This window comes from Neltuma alba, unplaced genomic scaffold, assembly GCF_004799145.2.
Source record: "Neltuma alba isolate B1F8T4 unplaced genomic scaffold, ASM479914v2 tig00005020_pilon, whole genome shotgun sequence".
Taxonomy (NCBI): domain Eukaryota; kingdom Viridiplantae; phylum Streptophyta; class Magnoliopsida; order Fabales; family Fabaceae; genus Neltuma; species Neltuma alba.
This window is the reverse complement of record NW_021633946.1, coordinates 14,238-28,760: the sequence shown is the minus strand read 5'-3', so window position 1 is coordinate 28,760 and position 14,523 is coordinate 14,238. Positions and strand designations below refer to the sequence as shown.

General features: G+C 33.5%; 2 protein-coding genes and 1 non-coding gene across 3 annotated transcripts; all 3 read right to left on the bottom strand.

Moving 5' to 3' along the window:
• Positions 1–3,492: 3,492 nt before the first annotated feature.
• LOC114746482 (uncharacterized) lies at positions 3,493–5,950 on the bottom strand. The gene is made up of 4 exons (XM_028934698.1): positions 5,512–5,950; positions 4,764–5,168; positions 4,395–4,597; positions 3,493–3,888 (listed from the first exon to the last, which is right to left on the bottom strand). The coding sequence occupies exons 1-4, from the start codon at positions 5,948–5,950 to the stop codon at positions 3,646–3,648; spliced, it is 1,290 nt and encodes a 429-aa protein (XP_028790531.1). The 3' UTR covers positions 3,493–3,645.
• Positions 5,951–7,235: 1,285 nt separating this feature from the next.
• TRNAE-CUC (transfer RNA glutamic acid (anticodon CUC)) lies at positions 7,236–7,308 on the bottom strand. Its single transcript has one exon. It is a non-coding gene; the product is annotated as a tRNA-Glu (tRNA).
• A 942-nt stretch (positions 7,309–8,250) lies between these two features.
• On the bottom strand, positions 8,251–11,366 carry LOC114746475 (uncharacterized). The gene is made up of 5 exons (XM_028934691.1): positions 11,327–11,366; positions 10,824–10,872; positions 10,201–10,352; positions 9,659–9,795; positions 8,251–8,754 (listed from the first exon to the last, which is right to left on the bottom strand). The coding sequence occupies exons 3-5, from the start codon at positions 10,343–10,345 to the stop codon at positions 8,584–8,586; spliced, it is 453 nt and encodes a 150-aa protein (XP_028790524.1). The 5' UTR covers positions 10,346–10,352; positions 10,824–10,872; positions 11,327–11,366; the 3' UTR covers positions 8,251–8,583.
• Between the last annotated feature and the right edge of the window lie 3,157 nt (positions 11,367–14,523).

Below are 14,523 nucleotides of genomic sequence, written 5' to 3'. Positions count from 1 at the left end.
TCACTTTAGTAAAAATATAATTTAAATTCAAATTATTTGATAAAGTTATAGTTTGATGTTACTATATTTTAAAATCAGATAATTTAGATAAAAATGTCATTTTTTGAGGTAAGAAACAAATGAAAAGGGGATAATATTTTGAAATTAGATATAATAAAAATAAATAAATAAATTATATGTTATTTAATATTATTAATAAATTTTAAAAATATGATATAAAAAATAAAAGATAGTTGGCATGAAAGGAAAATGAGTCTCTCCCTGTTTTTTTTTCCTTCATATTTTCTCTCCTTATGTAGAAAGAAAATTAGAGCGCGTCTCACCCATTTTTCTCAAACTTGTTTTTTCTCGTGCTTTTTCTCTTATATCTAAATGAGGAAAAACTCACTTCTTTTCTTATTTTTATTCTTAGTTCTGTTCTTTACTCATTTATTCTCAATCCAAATGAGGGGTTAGTCTCATTCTCCTATATTTTTTCCTTGTAATGAAAACGGAGGTGAACAAGTCCAGAATTCTCAGTCTTTGGTAACATTTTACTCTGCAGGAATTAAATCAATTCCAGGTGAAGTGGTCCGCAGGATGCGCGAAAAATTCACAATGAGCTCAACTCCGACGAGGTAAGTACATAGAACGAAAACAAATATATCTTTAGAAGAATTACAACCAAGTCTTTAAAAACAATTACTAAAAGGTTTTTATAACAATTTAAACATTCTGAAATTTGTCGTTACATAGTAGAAGATAACAAATTCTTATTCTTGTTTTGTATTTTTTTCTTTCTTGGAACATTATTATAATTCTCCCTATATATATATTTTTAAATGTATACGTAAGCTCACTGCCTTTTTCCCCCACATACGTAAGCTCTCCTCTACAAATTATAAGTAAATTATTTGTAAATATTTTTCCTTTCCTTCAAAAAAAAAAAACAATGAATATATACCTATAGAAAATCTAACTTGTTTATAACATCTATAGATATGATTTTACGTCGTGCTGCATTCTTCAGCCTTCATGAGACTAATAATAACTCCATAATCATCATCATCTTGTTAATCCGTATTTTTATATGACTTTTCAGATTCGAGTATTATCGGGCTCAATTGAGAGTAACTCTGTCAAAAGCATTTTCTGCATTTACATGGAATCGAATTCGAGATTTTATGCGTCCAAAGCCCTTCTCACAAGAACCACCAAGGTAATTTATCTTTTAAATTTTCCATCCACAAATGAGAGAATGCATTTAAAATCTCAGCAGGTATTATCCAATTATTGAAGAATTTTCCTACTAGCCTTTTGGAATTTAGTTAAAATACTATAATTTTTTTTTTAAAAAAAAGTCTTTTGGTTCAACTGTGAATTTTCTACTTTTCACCTCTGAAATTGATTTGTAAATCCGGGAGTGATACTTGTCAATCTCTGTTATAGTCTTTGTAAAATTTATTAAGCAAATTTGTGAATACATTTTCAATGACCTTTTCATATCTACCCTTAGCTGATAAACCCGAATTATACCTTATAAAATATTTATATTGGAGCTTAAATTCCATATACTACCTCCGGTTCTTAATAGAACACCTTATTTGACTTTTATTTTGGTTCTAAATATAAAACCCCAATTCACTTTGTCTCTTATATTTATGCATTTTTTTTCAAAATAATCTTTCTAATAGTAGTAATTCTAACCAATACACTTAATTAGTAAAAATATTTTAGGAAAGACAACACCTATTTTTTACAAATAACTAACTTAATTTATTTCCTTAATCTCCTCAAATTAGTCAACTAGCTCTTATAATTAGGATCAGAGATAGTATTTTAGTTATGTTTTGAGAGGAATTCAGTGTGCTTTCACCTACTCTAATATTCTGTGGAATTCTCAGGTGTATGTGCAGCAAGAAAGGAAAACTGACGAGAGACATGTTCAACAACGGATAAAGAAGGAGATGGCACAGAAAAGAGGGAGGCGGGACGGGCGGAAACGCCACGCCATGGACGGAAGAGCAAATACACCTCACATGCGCCAAGAATGACGAGAGTAACATGAGAGCCGATAATTAGGACACTTTAGGAGTAATTGCTCTTAGAGATAATAAGCTTACTCAATATCATATTGATTAATTATAAAAAAAATATCATATTGATTAAGATTTTGTATTAGGTGACGACCAAAGTGTGTATATGTAGGGTCTTTGCCTGAGTTAAATGTGGGGGATGGTAAAATTCTCATCTAATATAGGTCCTTTCTTAAGCCCCAAGTGGAGTTTATCGTTCGCCTTTAATGGGTCTATGGTTTCACTTTTTTTTTTTTTTATTAATGAGAATTTGATCATCTTTATTTTCCATTGCTTAACAATTATTATTATTATTATTATAATGGGCTCATAGTTAATGCAAAGAGAAGTAACTAGCTGCTAGCAGGATGAATCCGAATCCTATTATGCTTCGGTGATTGGATATTTCTCTTGTTAAATTCATAGTTATTTTCTTATTTGCACTCTTCTCATTAATTTGATTTATGAATCAAATATTTCTCTCTTTTTCTCTACATGCAATGGGAATGGCAAAATCTATGCCTTTGTTCGACACCTAAAATACTTTTCTAATTCTAAATATAAAACCTATTTTATAGTGTAAATTACACTAAAAAATATATATATTATATTTAGGATTGGAGGGAGTATTTCAACAATTTATTATTGCGGTGCCATATACATTCTGATTAGGTTCTGTTTCTAGTGTGTGAGATTTGGCTGCATGTTTCTGCATCTGCTCTAATGTTGCATCCATTCTCAGAATCATCTCCCTGAGAATACTCATATCTCTCGCCCACCCCTCAATGCTCCCTCTCTCATCTCTTGCCTAACTCTAGATTATATGTTGAATTGCATATATTTTATAACAAAATAATTAATACTATATGTTCTACCAAAAAAAATAATTAATACTATATATATTTTAATATTTTTGTAACTCATATATCCAGCTACATCTTTGACTTCCAAGTTTAAAAATTCCTTTTAATATTTTTTTTTAAATATACAAAGGGCATTTAGGCGCACAGGTGATTATTTTGACACCGGAGAAAATTAGCTGCTGCCGTCAACAATATCAAGACAACTTTGATTAAATGCTAGGACTGTCTGAAATTAAGGTCTTTGGTAATCACAAAAGATAATTTTAAAAAATACTTTCACACAAATCAAAATAAAACTTATTGTTTATTTTGTTTATTATAAAATCACTTTTAAAATCATAATATAAAATCACTTTTAAAATCATAATTTAATTTTCTTCTAAACACCTCCTAAGACAAGTTAGACAAGTTTTGAGCAGCGTATCTTTATCAAATGGAGCACAACTGCGTCACGAGATTCAAAAAGCCAGAAGCTATGCATTACCACCAAGGGTTGGACAACACAACCTAGGAAAGAAACCTTTACCACGATTTTTTGACATAATTATGGATTTCAGGTAGGATAACGCAGAAAACCCTTCAATATTTTCAAATTGTTATCCGTTGATACAACTCCAAATTTGCCTCTAGTTCCTGAAAACAGGCAATTTGCAATTGTGTATGGCATGAAAAAGTAACTAGACATGCTGATTCTAAGCAGCTGTTTATCTTACAAACTACAATTGATATTAGCATGGGAAGAGGATAGGACTGGGGTCTCTCTCTAACCTACTGCTTGATAAATCTAGTTTTTTCATCTTTTCTTCGCACCAAAATAACTGTTCTTTAGTGATTCTTGTCATTCTGAGAACCCTTGATATGATTTTGACGTCAATAAGACCAAGAAATAGTTGAATGTCTTCAGGCTTTTGGGGCCAAGAATTCTTTTTCCAGCTCTTCTTTCTGGTCAGTTCTTTCAGTTTCACTGCTTTCTGCATTCAGAAGTAAAAATTAACACTAGAGACATTCCCTTGGTTACATAATTGATCATCCATGATCAGATTCTTGAATAAGTTTAAACCAGACCTTGGAAGTGTAAAATAGCTACTCATGCACAGAATTAGTGGATAATGGAATATAAGCCAATAACGCAATGCAATATTTAACCAATTAGCAAGTTAATTGCCTATAACAAGTCTTACAATTGAACGGACAGATGGCCAAGCTCACATTGTACGGTACATGCATTGAAGGCTAATCAAATGATAACACTTGGATACAGTTCTTTAGATGTTAGGTCTTTGATATCAGATTTTCTACTAAAAATATGACATGCAGAGGATTGTTTTTCAAATATTGAATCATGTGTCTTGAGTAGTAAAAGACATAATTTGTCATGTTGTCCTAGAGGAATATGATAACAAACACTTCAAAACTATAAGTAGTTCTTGTTCATATGATGCAAACTTGGAGTTGGAGGTATAGCATCTGATTTTACCTTTTCAAGACTAGATTGGACCTGGTGTAGAGGAGTTGCCAGATGGTTCTGATTCCCAAACAGATTGATGACACCACTTGGTTTCTTTTTGTCTCTTTTCAGGAACAGATAAAATGTGAGGATGGAATGTTCGATTATCCCGATAAGATCAGGAGCGAGAACTCTCATCTCCGAATCTTCTTCTGCTGACGGTTGATCCAAACCTGAACAGATTCAAACGTTTGAGCACTTATCCATACTAACCACAAACACCAGAGACAGACTCATGTTGAACATTTCAGAGCAAAATAACTTTTCCTAGAAACATTTATAAATGCAGATATATCCATGGCACTCTGATTGAATGAAAATGATTTGAGGAAAACTCACCTTGAATATTAGGAACCTGAAGCAATTTAGGCAAACTGTTCCTTGTTCGAGCATAGACTTCAGCCCTGAGACCCTGCTCAAACGGTTCATTCTCAATAAACCTTTGTAATAGAACCTGGAACTGCTGAAACTGCTGAGCACTGTGGTTGTAACAAGTAGGATTTTCAGGTTGCCAAGATATCTTCTGGCTCAGCTGGGTGTATTGACAGTGAAGTGATTCCCAAGTCAAGCATATCTGACCAACGTATGCTGTTTCAATATCCATGTAGGGATCATTTTCAGGCTTTTGAAGATGCTCAGTATCATCATCAGCTTCCTCGAGCTTTTTCAAGGAAAGACACCGAAGGGGTGATTGCAGCTTCTTCGATGCTGATCTTGGTGATGGAGAAGAAAGGTACTGGGAACCTGTAATAGTGATGCAGAGGCGCCACATAGTGTATATAGTTAATAAGAAAACAGAAGTATCCAGGTTGCTATCTCCAAATAATAAACTTTTCAGTTAACAAGCAATCAGAACTAATTCTACCTTCCTGCTTCAAGAATGGCAAGATAAAGAACAATCATTATATGAACTTAGAACATGGTATCATGCAATGATAAATTTAGGACACAAAAGGCAGCCTTTAACTAACTGAACCCAAAATCCAAGTTAACTAACTGAACCCAAAATCCAAGTACATCTTCAGAAACTTAGGTAGTATTTGAAAATGTTTATGCAGTAAGGAGGGAGCAATAGGTTACAATATACCTTTGCCAACTTCATTAAGCTGTAGTGTGCTCATCCGATCAAAAAACAGCATTCTTTCACAATATTTTTCAAACACAGCATCGAAACCACGCCACCATCGCTGACCTTCTGCCTCTACATCCCTCCATTCGTTAGAGCTTGACTCTCCTTCCTCTTCCTCATCTTCATCTTCCTCTTGACAAGGTTCTTCTTCAGGAATCAATACCATGAAACTGTTTCTTCTGAGTTCCTTCAGCCTCCTCTTTACTTCATTTGTAATGAAATCATCGTCGTCATCCTCCGCTTCAGCAGCAAGATCTGCATTAACTGATTTAGTTTGATCATCACCACCGTCATCAAGTTTTGGCTCACTATGTTCTGAAACTGGCTTATCCGCTACATCATTTTCTCCATGCGCCTTCTGAGCTTTCTTTGTCTTCTTGATTTTGAAAAAATCCATGCTTTACAAACTATTCTTCTAAATTTTTTTTCAAACCAAACTTCCGAATGCTGGTCTTTCTTTAAGTTCAAAACCTACAATAACATCAAAATCAAATGACTAAATAAATAGACTAAAATTACTGGGTACACCCAAATGCCCCATTTTGCTCACAAATTCTGCTTCTGCCTTGAATTTTTTTTCTTCAAAAAAATATATCTTGAACAAGATGTTTAACAACAAGGCCCGAAGAAGCACAAGAGCTCAACTCATTTTAAGTTGTAATGCCAAAAATCTGATAGGAAACTTTCGGATATTTTAACTCCACTAATATAAGAAATTACTGACCTATTGTATCAGGAAGAAAAAATTGATGGGAAAATGGCATTCCTTCTACATATATATTTGCTTTTTTTTGGGGGGGGGGGGGGATGTACTTTTGAAACCCCCCAAGTGCGGTGATTAAGGGATTGAACTTTCAAGAATATTCCAGAAATTGCATCTTGAATGATGCTCAGAATCAGAAGATGAAGCATATACCTTTGGAATAATGGGGATAACATCTATAAAACACCAAACTACTGATGACCACTTGCAGATTCATTCTATATTGATGTGAATGAATCCAGCTGCTTTAGCAGCATGAGACAGAAAGCAACCGGCAAAATTGATGTTCTTGAAAAGTAGCAAGAAGCATCACAAGCAGCGATAACGATCACGATACACCCTTCACCAACTTGTCGCCATTTAAACGTCTCAAAAGAAGAAAAGAGGGGGGAATAAATCCACCAAAAAGAAAAAGATCATAAATGATTAAAAAGTACATGCAGAAACCAAATGCCCCATAGGACGAATGGAGCTGTAGGCAGTGTGAAAACACAAAAGAGTGCAGACTTGGTGAGAGAAACCCTAGATAGACAGACGGAGAAAGAGCTAGCTCAGTGAAGAGTGAAGAAATGGAGGGAAGAGAAATGCAATAAATGAGAGCCCTTAAGCTCGCTAATTACTTCCGGTGAGGATTGATTTTGAAATTAAAAAAGGATATTGTGAAAGATGAATTAAAAAAAATGATGCATTAACGTATTGGATTTTTCCGGGAACGGGAGCGCGAAAGCCTAGAAAGAGAGTGTCACAGGAGGAGACAGTGTTATCGTACAGAGAATATTGTCAGTCAGGCATTAAGAAAGCCGGGAAAAAGTGATTTTGATTCGTGTAAATGAGGCTGAAATTATGTTTTTGACCTCCGTCAAACTTCATAATGACGGACTGGTCCGGGCGTTTAGCGGGAACGAATAAAAGTAAAATGTTCCGTTGCCGGGAATCGAACCCGGGTCTCTCGGGTGAGAGCCGAGTATCCTAACCGACTAGACTACAACGGAATGATGACAATGCGCTGCCAAATAACTTCACAATTTTATATGAAAAATACCCCGTTATTTAATTAATCATCAAGCAATAAAACATCATTAATCTAATGGAATTCATGCTGATTGGGTTAAGAAACTTTACATCCTCTTTCTTCAAAAGTATATACAAGTTTGTGCATGCAAGTCTTAAAAAGAACCGTAATATTCATAACATCTATATAATTTTGTTATAAACTTTATATTTTATTATATTGATTTACATAATTCTATAAATATGAAAGATTAATTCAAATGTTCTTCACTTAGTACATAGAATCAAGTATACATATTACATGTGATACAATAATTTTTAAGATTATAGGATATAGTACAAGCATATATGTTTATGTTTATATATATATATACACACACACACATGTATCCTTTTATATGTATAATCAGCAAGCCAACTCGTCAAAAAGATTTTTAAAAAATAAATATAAATACTTGACAAGTTATAGCATACATGTTAAAAAAAAAAAATGCATGAATTTTACAATGGCTTATAAATAAAATATTTATTATTTCTTCTTAACACAAATACGTCATTTGACATGAAGAAAAATGCAAAATCATGAATCATCACATTTCTACAAACATTTCAGAGATTTTTCTTGGATCTTATTTCAAAAAAATCAAAGTTATCATTTTTTTATTGCAAAAATTTGAAGAGAACTTCGAATGAGATACTTGTATGTTTGCTGGAGAGTGCATATCCAATTTTACATTGAAGAGTGTATCTGCAAATAGATCATAATGACGGGAAGCTATTTGAATTTTCCCTCTTTCAAACCTCGCAATTATTAAATGAAAATAACAACGTATTTTCAATGAAGCTTAATCTAAAGTAATCCCGTAATGGTGTTTAACTGTTTTTTTCTTTTTTCTTTTGGGTTGGGGGGGATCTGAGAAATCTTAGGTCAACCTACTTTCAGAAGGCGGGGGCATATAATAGAATAGTTTCTAATAATCAAAGTCTTACAGAAATTTGTTTTTTGGGTGAAAGTCTTACAGAAAATTTGAAGATGTACAATTTCACAAATGAAATGAACCTATTAATAGAACAAAACATCTATTACCATGACGTTATATAATAAAATTATTACATTCAACGATTGAAGGATAGTCTTATAAATGCCACAGTCGAATCTAGTTTCTCTCATGGTTTTGCTCAGTCCTAATCTCCCAAGGCTTGGCAAACTTCACTTTAATGGCTGAAACTTGAAAGGAGCTATAGATTAGCCGTCGTTAGAATCCCAACCAAGTAGGTGGTATTGGCTGAAACCTGCTCTTGGCACATGCTAAAGTATCATAGTAATCTACATGGTTGAAGCAATCACGGAAATCAGTGAATAGCTTCTCAAACACCCTCCATTGGACTTTGACTGATCTAGTGTATGGATATGGCAGAAAAACCTGCTGAAAGTAAACCCAAAAATAAAACTAATATTCAGATTCTCGATGAGGAACAAAAAGATTGGTTGTATTAGCCTCGTGGGAAGAATATTTTGTAAGACCAACATGTACGCTCTTCTTATCAAAATTAGATTCTCTCATGGAATTGGATGGTTCTGTGCAGAGCATTTTATCGCAAGGTTCCAATAACACAAGGTACTCTTTTTATTTTTTCAATTGGGAACAGCAAGCAAAAGCTTGATACAAATCAGGAGAGTAGATTTGTGAGTCTTATCTCCTTTCACGTGCATATTGAGCTGCACAGACTAGAACAACGGAGTCAACATACATGGGAGTTATATTAGCATCATGAGCATTCTTAGCAAGAACATCTGCATATCAACGCTTCTGTGTGTGTGTGTGTGTGTGTGATGGTGTTGGAAATAACACAACGTATTAATATACTCTGAATAGGCAACAGCTAACACTAGATTTACGTCTCAGGCTTTCTCAAAAGCGATCACTTTACCAGGTTGAATAGTAGAATCAGCAGAACTGAAATTTTTTTCTTTGAAATATAACCTTTTTTGAAAAATAAAATCAGTACAGCTCTTAAAACAAGACTCGTTTTCTTTAACTAGGTCATGCATCCAGGTAGCTTCCAAAAGATAAGGCTAGCGAGGAAAGAAAGGGAAATTCTAGGAGAAAACTTAACGGGCATTGGTCTTAGTGGAAGAGGTTTTGACTGCTTAAACATGAGGTCCTGAGTTCAGGTCCGTGTAAACGCACCCAAAAAAAAAAAAAAGGTCTTTAGGAGAGCTACCCCTAATTGAACCCAATAATATTTAGATCTAATTCAATCAAATAGCCATACTTAAAAATAAATAAATAAAAAATCAGCAGGTATAGTAGTAAAAGCAACACTTACATCCCCCTCCTGGGCTAGACGTTTAAGTAAGGCAAATGTGCGCTCATTTTCCTCCAAATTGTCTAGAACAGCTAGCCATATTAGTGACGCAAGCTCATGGGCTGAGTCTCTTGATTTCCCACAAGCAATGAACTGATCTGTAAATAGCCAAGTAATTTTTACAAACAATTATACAAGGCATTAACAAAATGTCAGCTAGACGACATCATACAAAAAGGCTTGACAGGGCTTGGTTGGTTTAACTCGCAGTTCTGGAAAAAGATCAACGTTATTACCGTATAGATTTAATTTGATTAGAGTCTATATATATGCACAAAGATCTGTTGCATCGTGTGGAATAGGCATTCAAAAGCAAAAGGAAATCAACAATAAAGAAGCAGTTAAGATCAGAAAACAGTTCAGTTGAAAAACAGTTAATGACAGAAAATTTTAATATATGTTCTTTATTTTGACTATGTTAGTGTTTATTATAAATGCAATCCGATGATGCACAGGCCTTGAATACCAAAAAAGAAGACAAAATGAAAGCAGAGAGGCCACACCAATAATGGTTCCATGAAGTATTCCGCTGTGAGGTGGCATAGTTGGAAGTTCAAGCTGCTCTTTCAAAAATAGATAAACATGGCCAACAATCTCATCTACCTCACTGTCCAAAGCAAATATTTGTTTACTTATATAAAAGGCCATAAATCTCCTGAAACGATATGAAGACAATGTCAGAAACACATGCTTTGCATATCCTAAATGCATAGAACTGGGGAGCTTAGATTACTTTAAATATCAAAATAACATATAAAGCTATAAATTTTTTGTCTGCAAATGAGTATTTGATTCTGACAGAAGTCATTACAGAAATACAGTCATCCTGTCTGAGTAACTGCAAGAAGTAAGAACCGAATTCTACATACTATGATATGAATATTGTAAAACAATAGGAATGACAGATGTATAGATAATTGTCAATATTATTATTGTTTAGGACAAACGGTATCAAAGCATCATATATACTTGTGGAAGCGAGATTCGCTGAAGCATTTTGTCAAGCAGTAATCAAATAACTCAGTCTTCATAAAATAAAACTGGGCTTTGAGATGTTAAATAATTCCAGATGTTCGATGTGGTTGTAATGTGTCACAAGGAAAGTATTGAATTAGAAAAATGCTACCTCCTGCTTAAACCTCGAGGAATAGGCCCAGGCCATCTTCGAGCTTGATCTGCCAAAGGAAAATTCTTAGCTAAAGCTGCCTGCCACAAGCATTCACGACGAAAAAGACTGGCCCAGTGCTTTTAACACAAGATATCTGTGGCCAGTCTTTAACTGGGACTCTAACGAAAATTTCTATCAACAAATGATCAGGCAGCCTTCCAAATAGATTTTCGCTCGACAAAGAATCCTCTTCATCACAATTATTGGTCATTAGAAATCTGCATAGAAAGAATCTCGAAAATACTATAAACGAAGTAGAAAAGGCAAACAAACGAAACCAAAGAGAATCACCAAACAAGAATCCGAGAAGAAACCCATGTTAGTTTCTAATCGAACGAACTCAAAGTCCTCTACTTTCCTCGAGAAAATACTACGATTATCACAAGAAACACAAATTTTCAGGTGTTGTTTATAGTTAGTACACTGAAGCTATGTAAATTGGAGGAATCCAGAGGACGTACGTGCTTCCAGAAGCAGACGGCGGAAATCAGAGAAAGCGGTGAGCTTCGGACTGCGGAGTTTCCAGCTGAGTTTGGTACTCGTGAAATGATTTCTTCTCACGCAATGGACGGTGGGTGAAGTATTGATTTGTTTTTGTTCTCACATTCTGATTATTTATTACGTCATATTTCCCCCCTTTGAATTCATTTAATCTTATTTTAAGAAAGCAAAAATTAATTTTCTGAAATATTATGAAGTGTTGAAACTTGAAAACTCCATTTGTGGTAGGCAGTGGCTGAGGACGTATGTTGATTCTGTTGTTACTGTTGATCTCGTCCCCCCTCTCTCAAACGACCAAAAGACAAGAAAATATTAAAAAAACGGAAAAGAAAAAAAAAATTACAACTCGCACTGGGTTTTCGTTATTTGGCTAAAGGACAAACAGAAAGAGCAAGCGTCACGTTGGTGATAGTGTCATTTAAATAAAATAATGAAAAAGGGGACTCACATATCAGTTCCCAAAATTTAACATTTATTACAGTAAAAACCCCTTTTAGGTGGAACTTATTTGTAACAGTCCTGGTAATGAAATTTATACATGAATGATGAGCGTATCCAAATATGTAGCTAAAAATATTGTATTATTCCTATAACTTATTAATACTAACAACTAGTGTTAAGTACGGTGGTAATTATCGTTTTTAAATATTAAAAAAAAGATTCTTTGAGAACATTGCTCAATTTATATCTACATGGTTACATGTCTAAAACAATAATGTCTTGAAGTTACATTATAAAAACAGGTATGGTGTTGACAATGACATTGTTGTCTTGTTTATAACCTTAGGTAGGGCTACAGTGCACAGACTGGACAGAACCAAAGCCCAACCCGAAGTCTGGTCTGATTTTTAGTTGGGCTGGGTTTGGCAGTCTGTGGTCAGGTCTAGTCCAGTGGTAAACTGAGATCAGGTTGGACTAGACTTGGTCCACCAAACTGGTGGACTGGTCTAGACAATCCGGGTTTCTAATTTTTTTTAAGTTTTTTTCTTTATGGGAAGTAAGATTTCAACATGATAAATACAATGTAAAATAATAAAAAATACCTATAATCATATGAAACTCATCCTAAAATATTAAGACTTCATCATAAATACATAAAAATCTCTAAAAACATTAAAAAATTAAAGGTAACATCCAAATTAAATTATTGAAAAATAAAAAATTCACCTAGACTAGACTGAACTAGACCAATCCATGTGGTCTGATCACTTGGTCCGAAACCCACTCCAACCTAATCAACCAGACTTGTCTAATCTATTCTAATTTCATTATATAGTTTATTTGGACTGGACTGGACCGGGCCACTTCAGGTTGGACTGGACTGGATTGGATCACCGGGTTTTTTCACACCCCTAATCTTGGAGTCTACACTTGAACATGTACAAGTGATTGGATGCATTATGCTATTTTGCCTCTTTGAGTTATCTTGTTATAACTCATTTGAATGATTTTCGCCTACTGTTTTTTATGAGATATCTGTATGAATATGAAGTGTAGAATTAGGTTGTGAGCTTTCGTAGTAAAAATTCTGAGTCAATTTATTAGTCCATGTGGTAAAAAATCAGCTTGTCACTTATAAAGTTGTGAGTTTGAATCTCGTTACTGACACAAGAATTTTGTTAGTGAACAATCTGCAAGTTTTGTTTGATTATAAAGGCATGTCCTAATCTTGATAAACTCTTAAGATGCAACTTATCTAGACTTTTTTTGTACCGAAAAAATTGGAGTCAGGTTTCCTTTCCATCCTTCATGCTTAAAGAACCCTTGAATGAGCTTTGGATATCATCACTTTTGAGTTTCAAGCACATTCATCTATTCTGATATGATTCAATTGATCATTGGTCTTAGATGCTTGAAAATAATATTTTATTTTACAAGATCTAATCTTAACTCGGGAGTGAATCTGGTAAGCGGAGTAAATTAATGTGCTACAGTTGAGGACTTCACGTCAAGGGAATGGGTCGCCGTTCTGCTTTGATGGCGTCCGATCTTCATCAATTATCACTCACCTATTGATAACAACGTCACTGTCATCACCATTCCTGCTTTGAGTTTCAGATTCAGATTGAGGCTCCTTCTCCAACACACTCCAACTTGTTATTCGTGGAGGGATTAATTCCAGTTTTTTGGGCGGAAACAATCTGCAAACTGGAGGGAACAAAGTGCAAATATTTTTTTCCCCCATACTTGGTCTCAATTGTGGTCGACTCATCGTATACATGAAAGTTTTTATACTTTTATCTGGAAGAATCCATATATGATATCTGGCTCGGGTCCTCATATTAAGAATAAGAATAACTAATTTATAAATATTAATAAAATTAGTTAAGTTAATTATTTGTAACCAATGTATTTTTTTTTTTTAAATACTGTTGTTAATCATATGTATTGGAATAAAAACATTTTAATATACAATTACTCCCCCAGATCCTTATTAAAGGGGTTATTTAGAAGAAAATTTTGATCTTTATTATGAAGAGTCAACAGGGTTATTAATAATTTTTTCCTTGTTTACCCCTAATTACAAATTATTATTATTCATGTAAATAACTTTTCATTAGCTCTTTTAAGGGCCTGTTTGGATAACATAAGAAACTATAGTTTGGGTCCCAAATTTGTCAAACCGAGGGATTAACAAACCATGATTTTGAACTCAAAACGATGGTTTCAAAAAAAGTGAATCCATTCTACTTTTGGCTCAAATTGGAAAATATGATTGCGCCTGTTAAAATAGATCTTAATAATAATATGACTTTAACATCTCTCAATTATTTTTTTACAAACATATTTAATTTTATATTTTATAAATATATATACACATATTAATTATTTATTACTTATATTATCTTATATATTATTAATTATGTTGGTAAAAATATACTATTAACCATTTTATTTCTTCAAATTAAAATATATTATAAAATCTATCTTTTATATAATTATCATATTAACCTATGTCTTTTTTAGTAATTTGCACATATAAAAAATATTTCTGTTAACAACTATCAAAATACTCTTATTTTATCATAATCACTTTTTCACAAAATCTATTCTCCTAAAAATCCATTTTTTAGAAGTTATTCCCTAAACCATAGTTTGGTTATATCCAAACACCCTCTAAATTTGCTATAAGGGTAGTTTTGAAAAACTTTATACT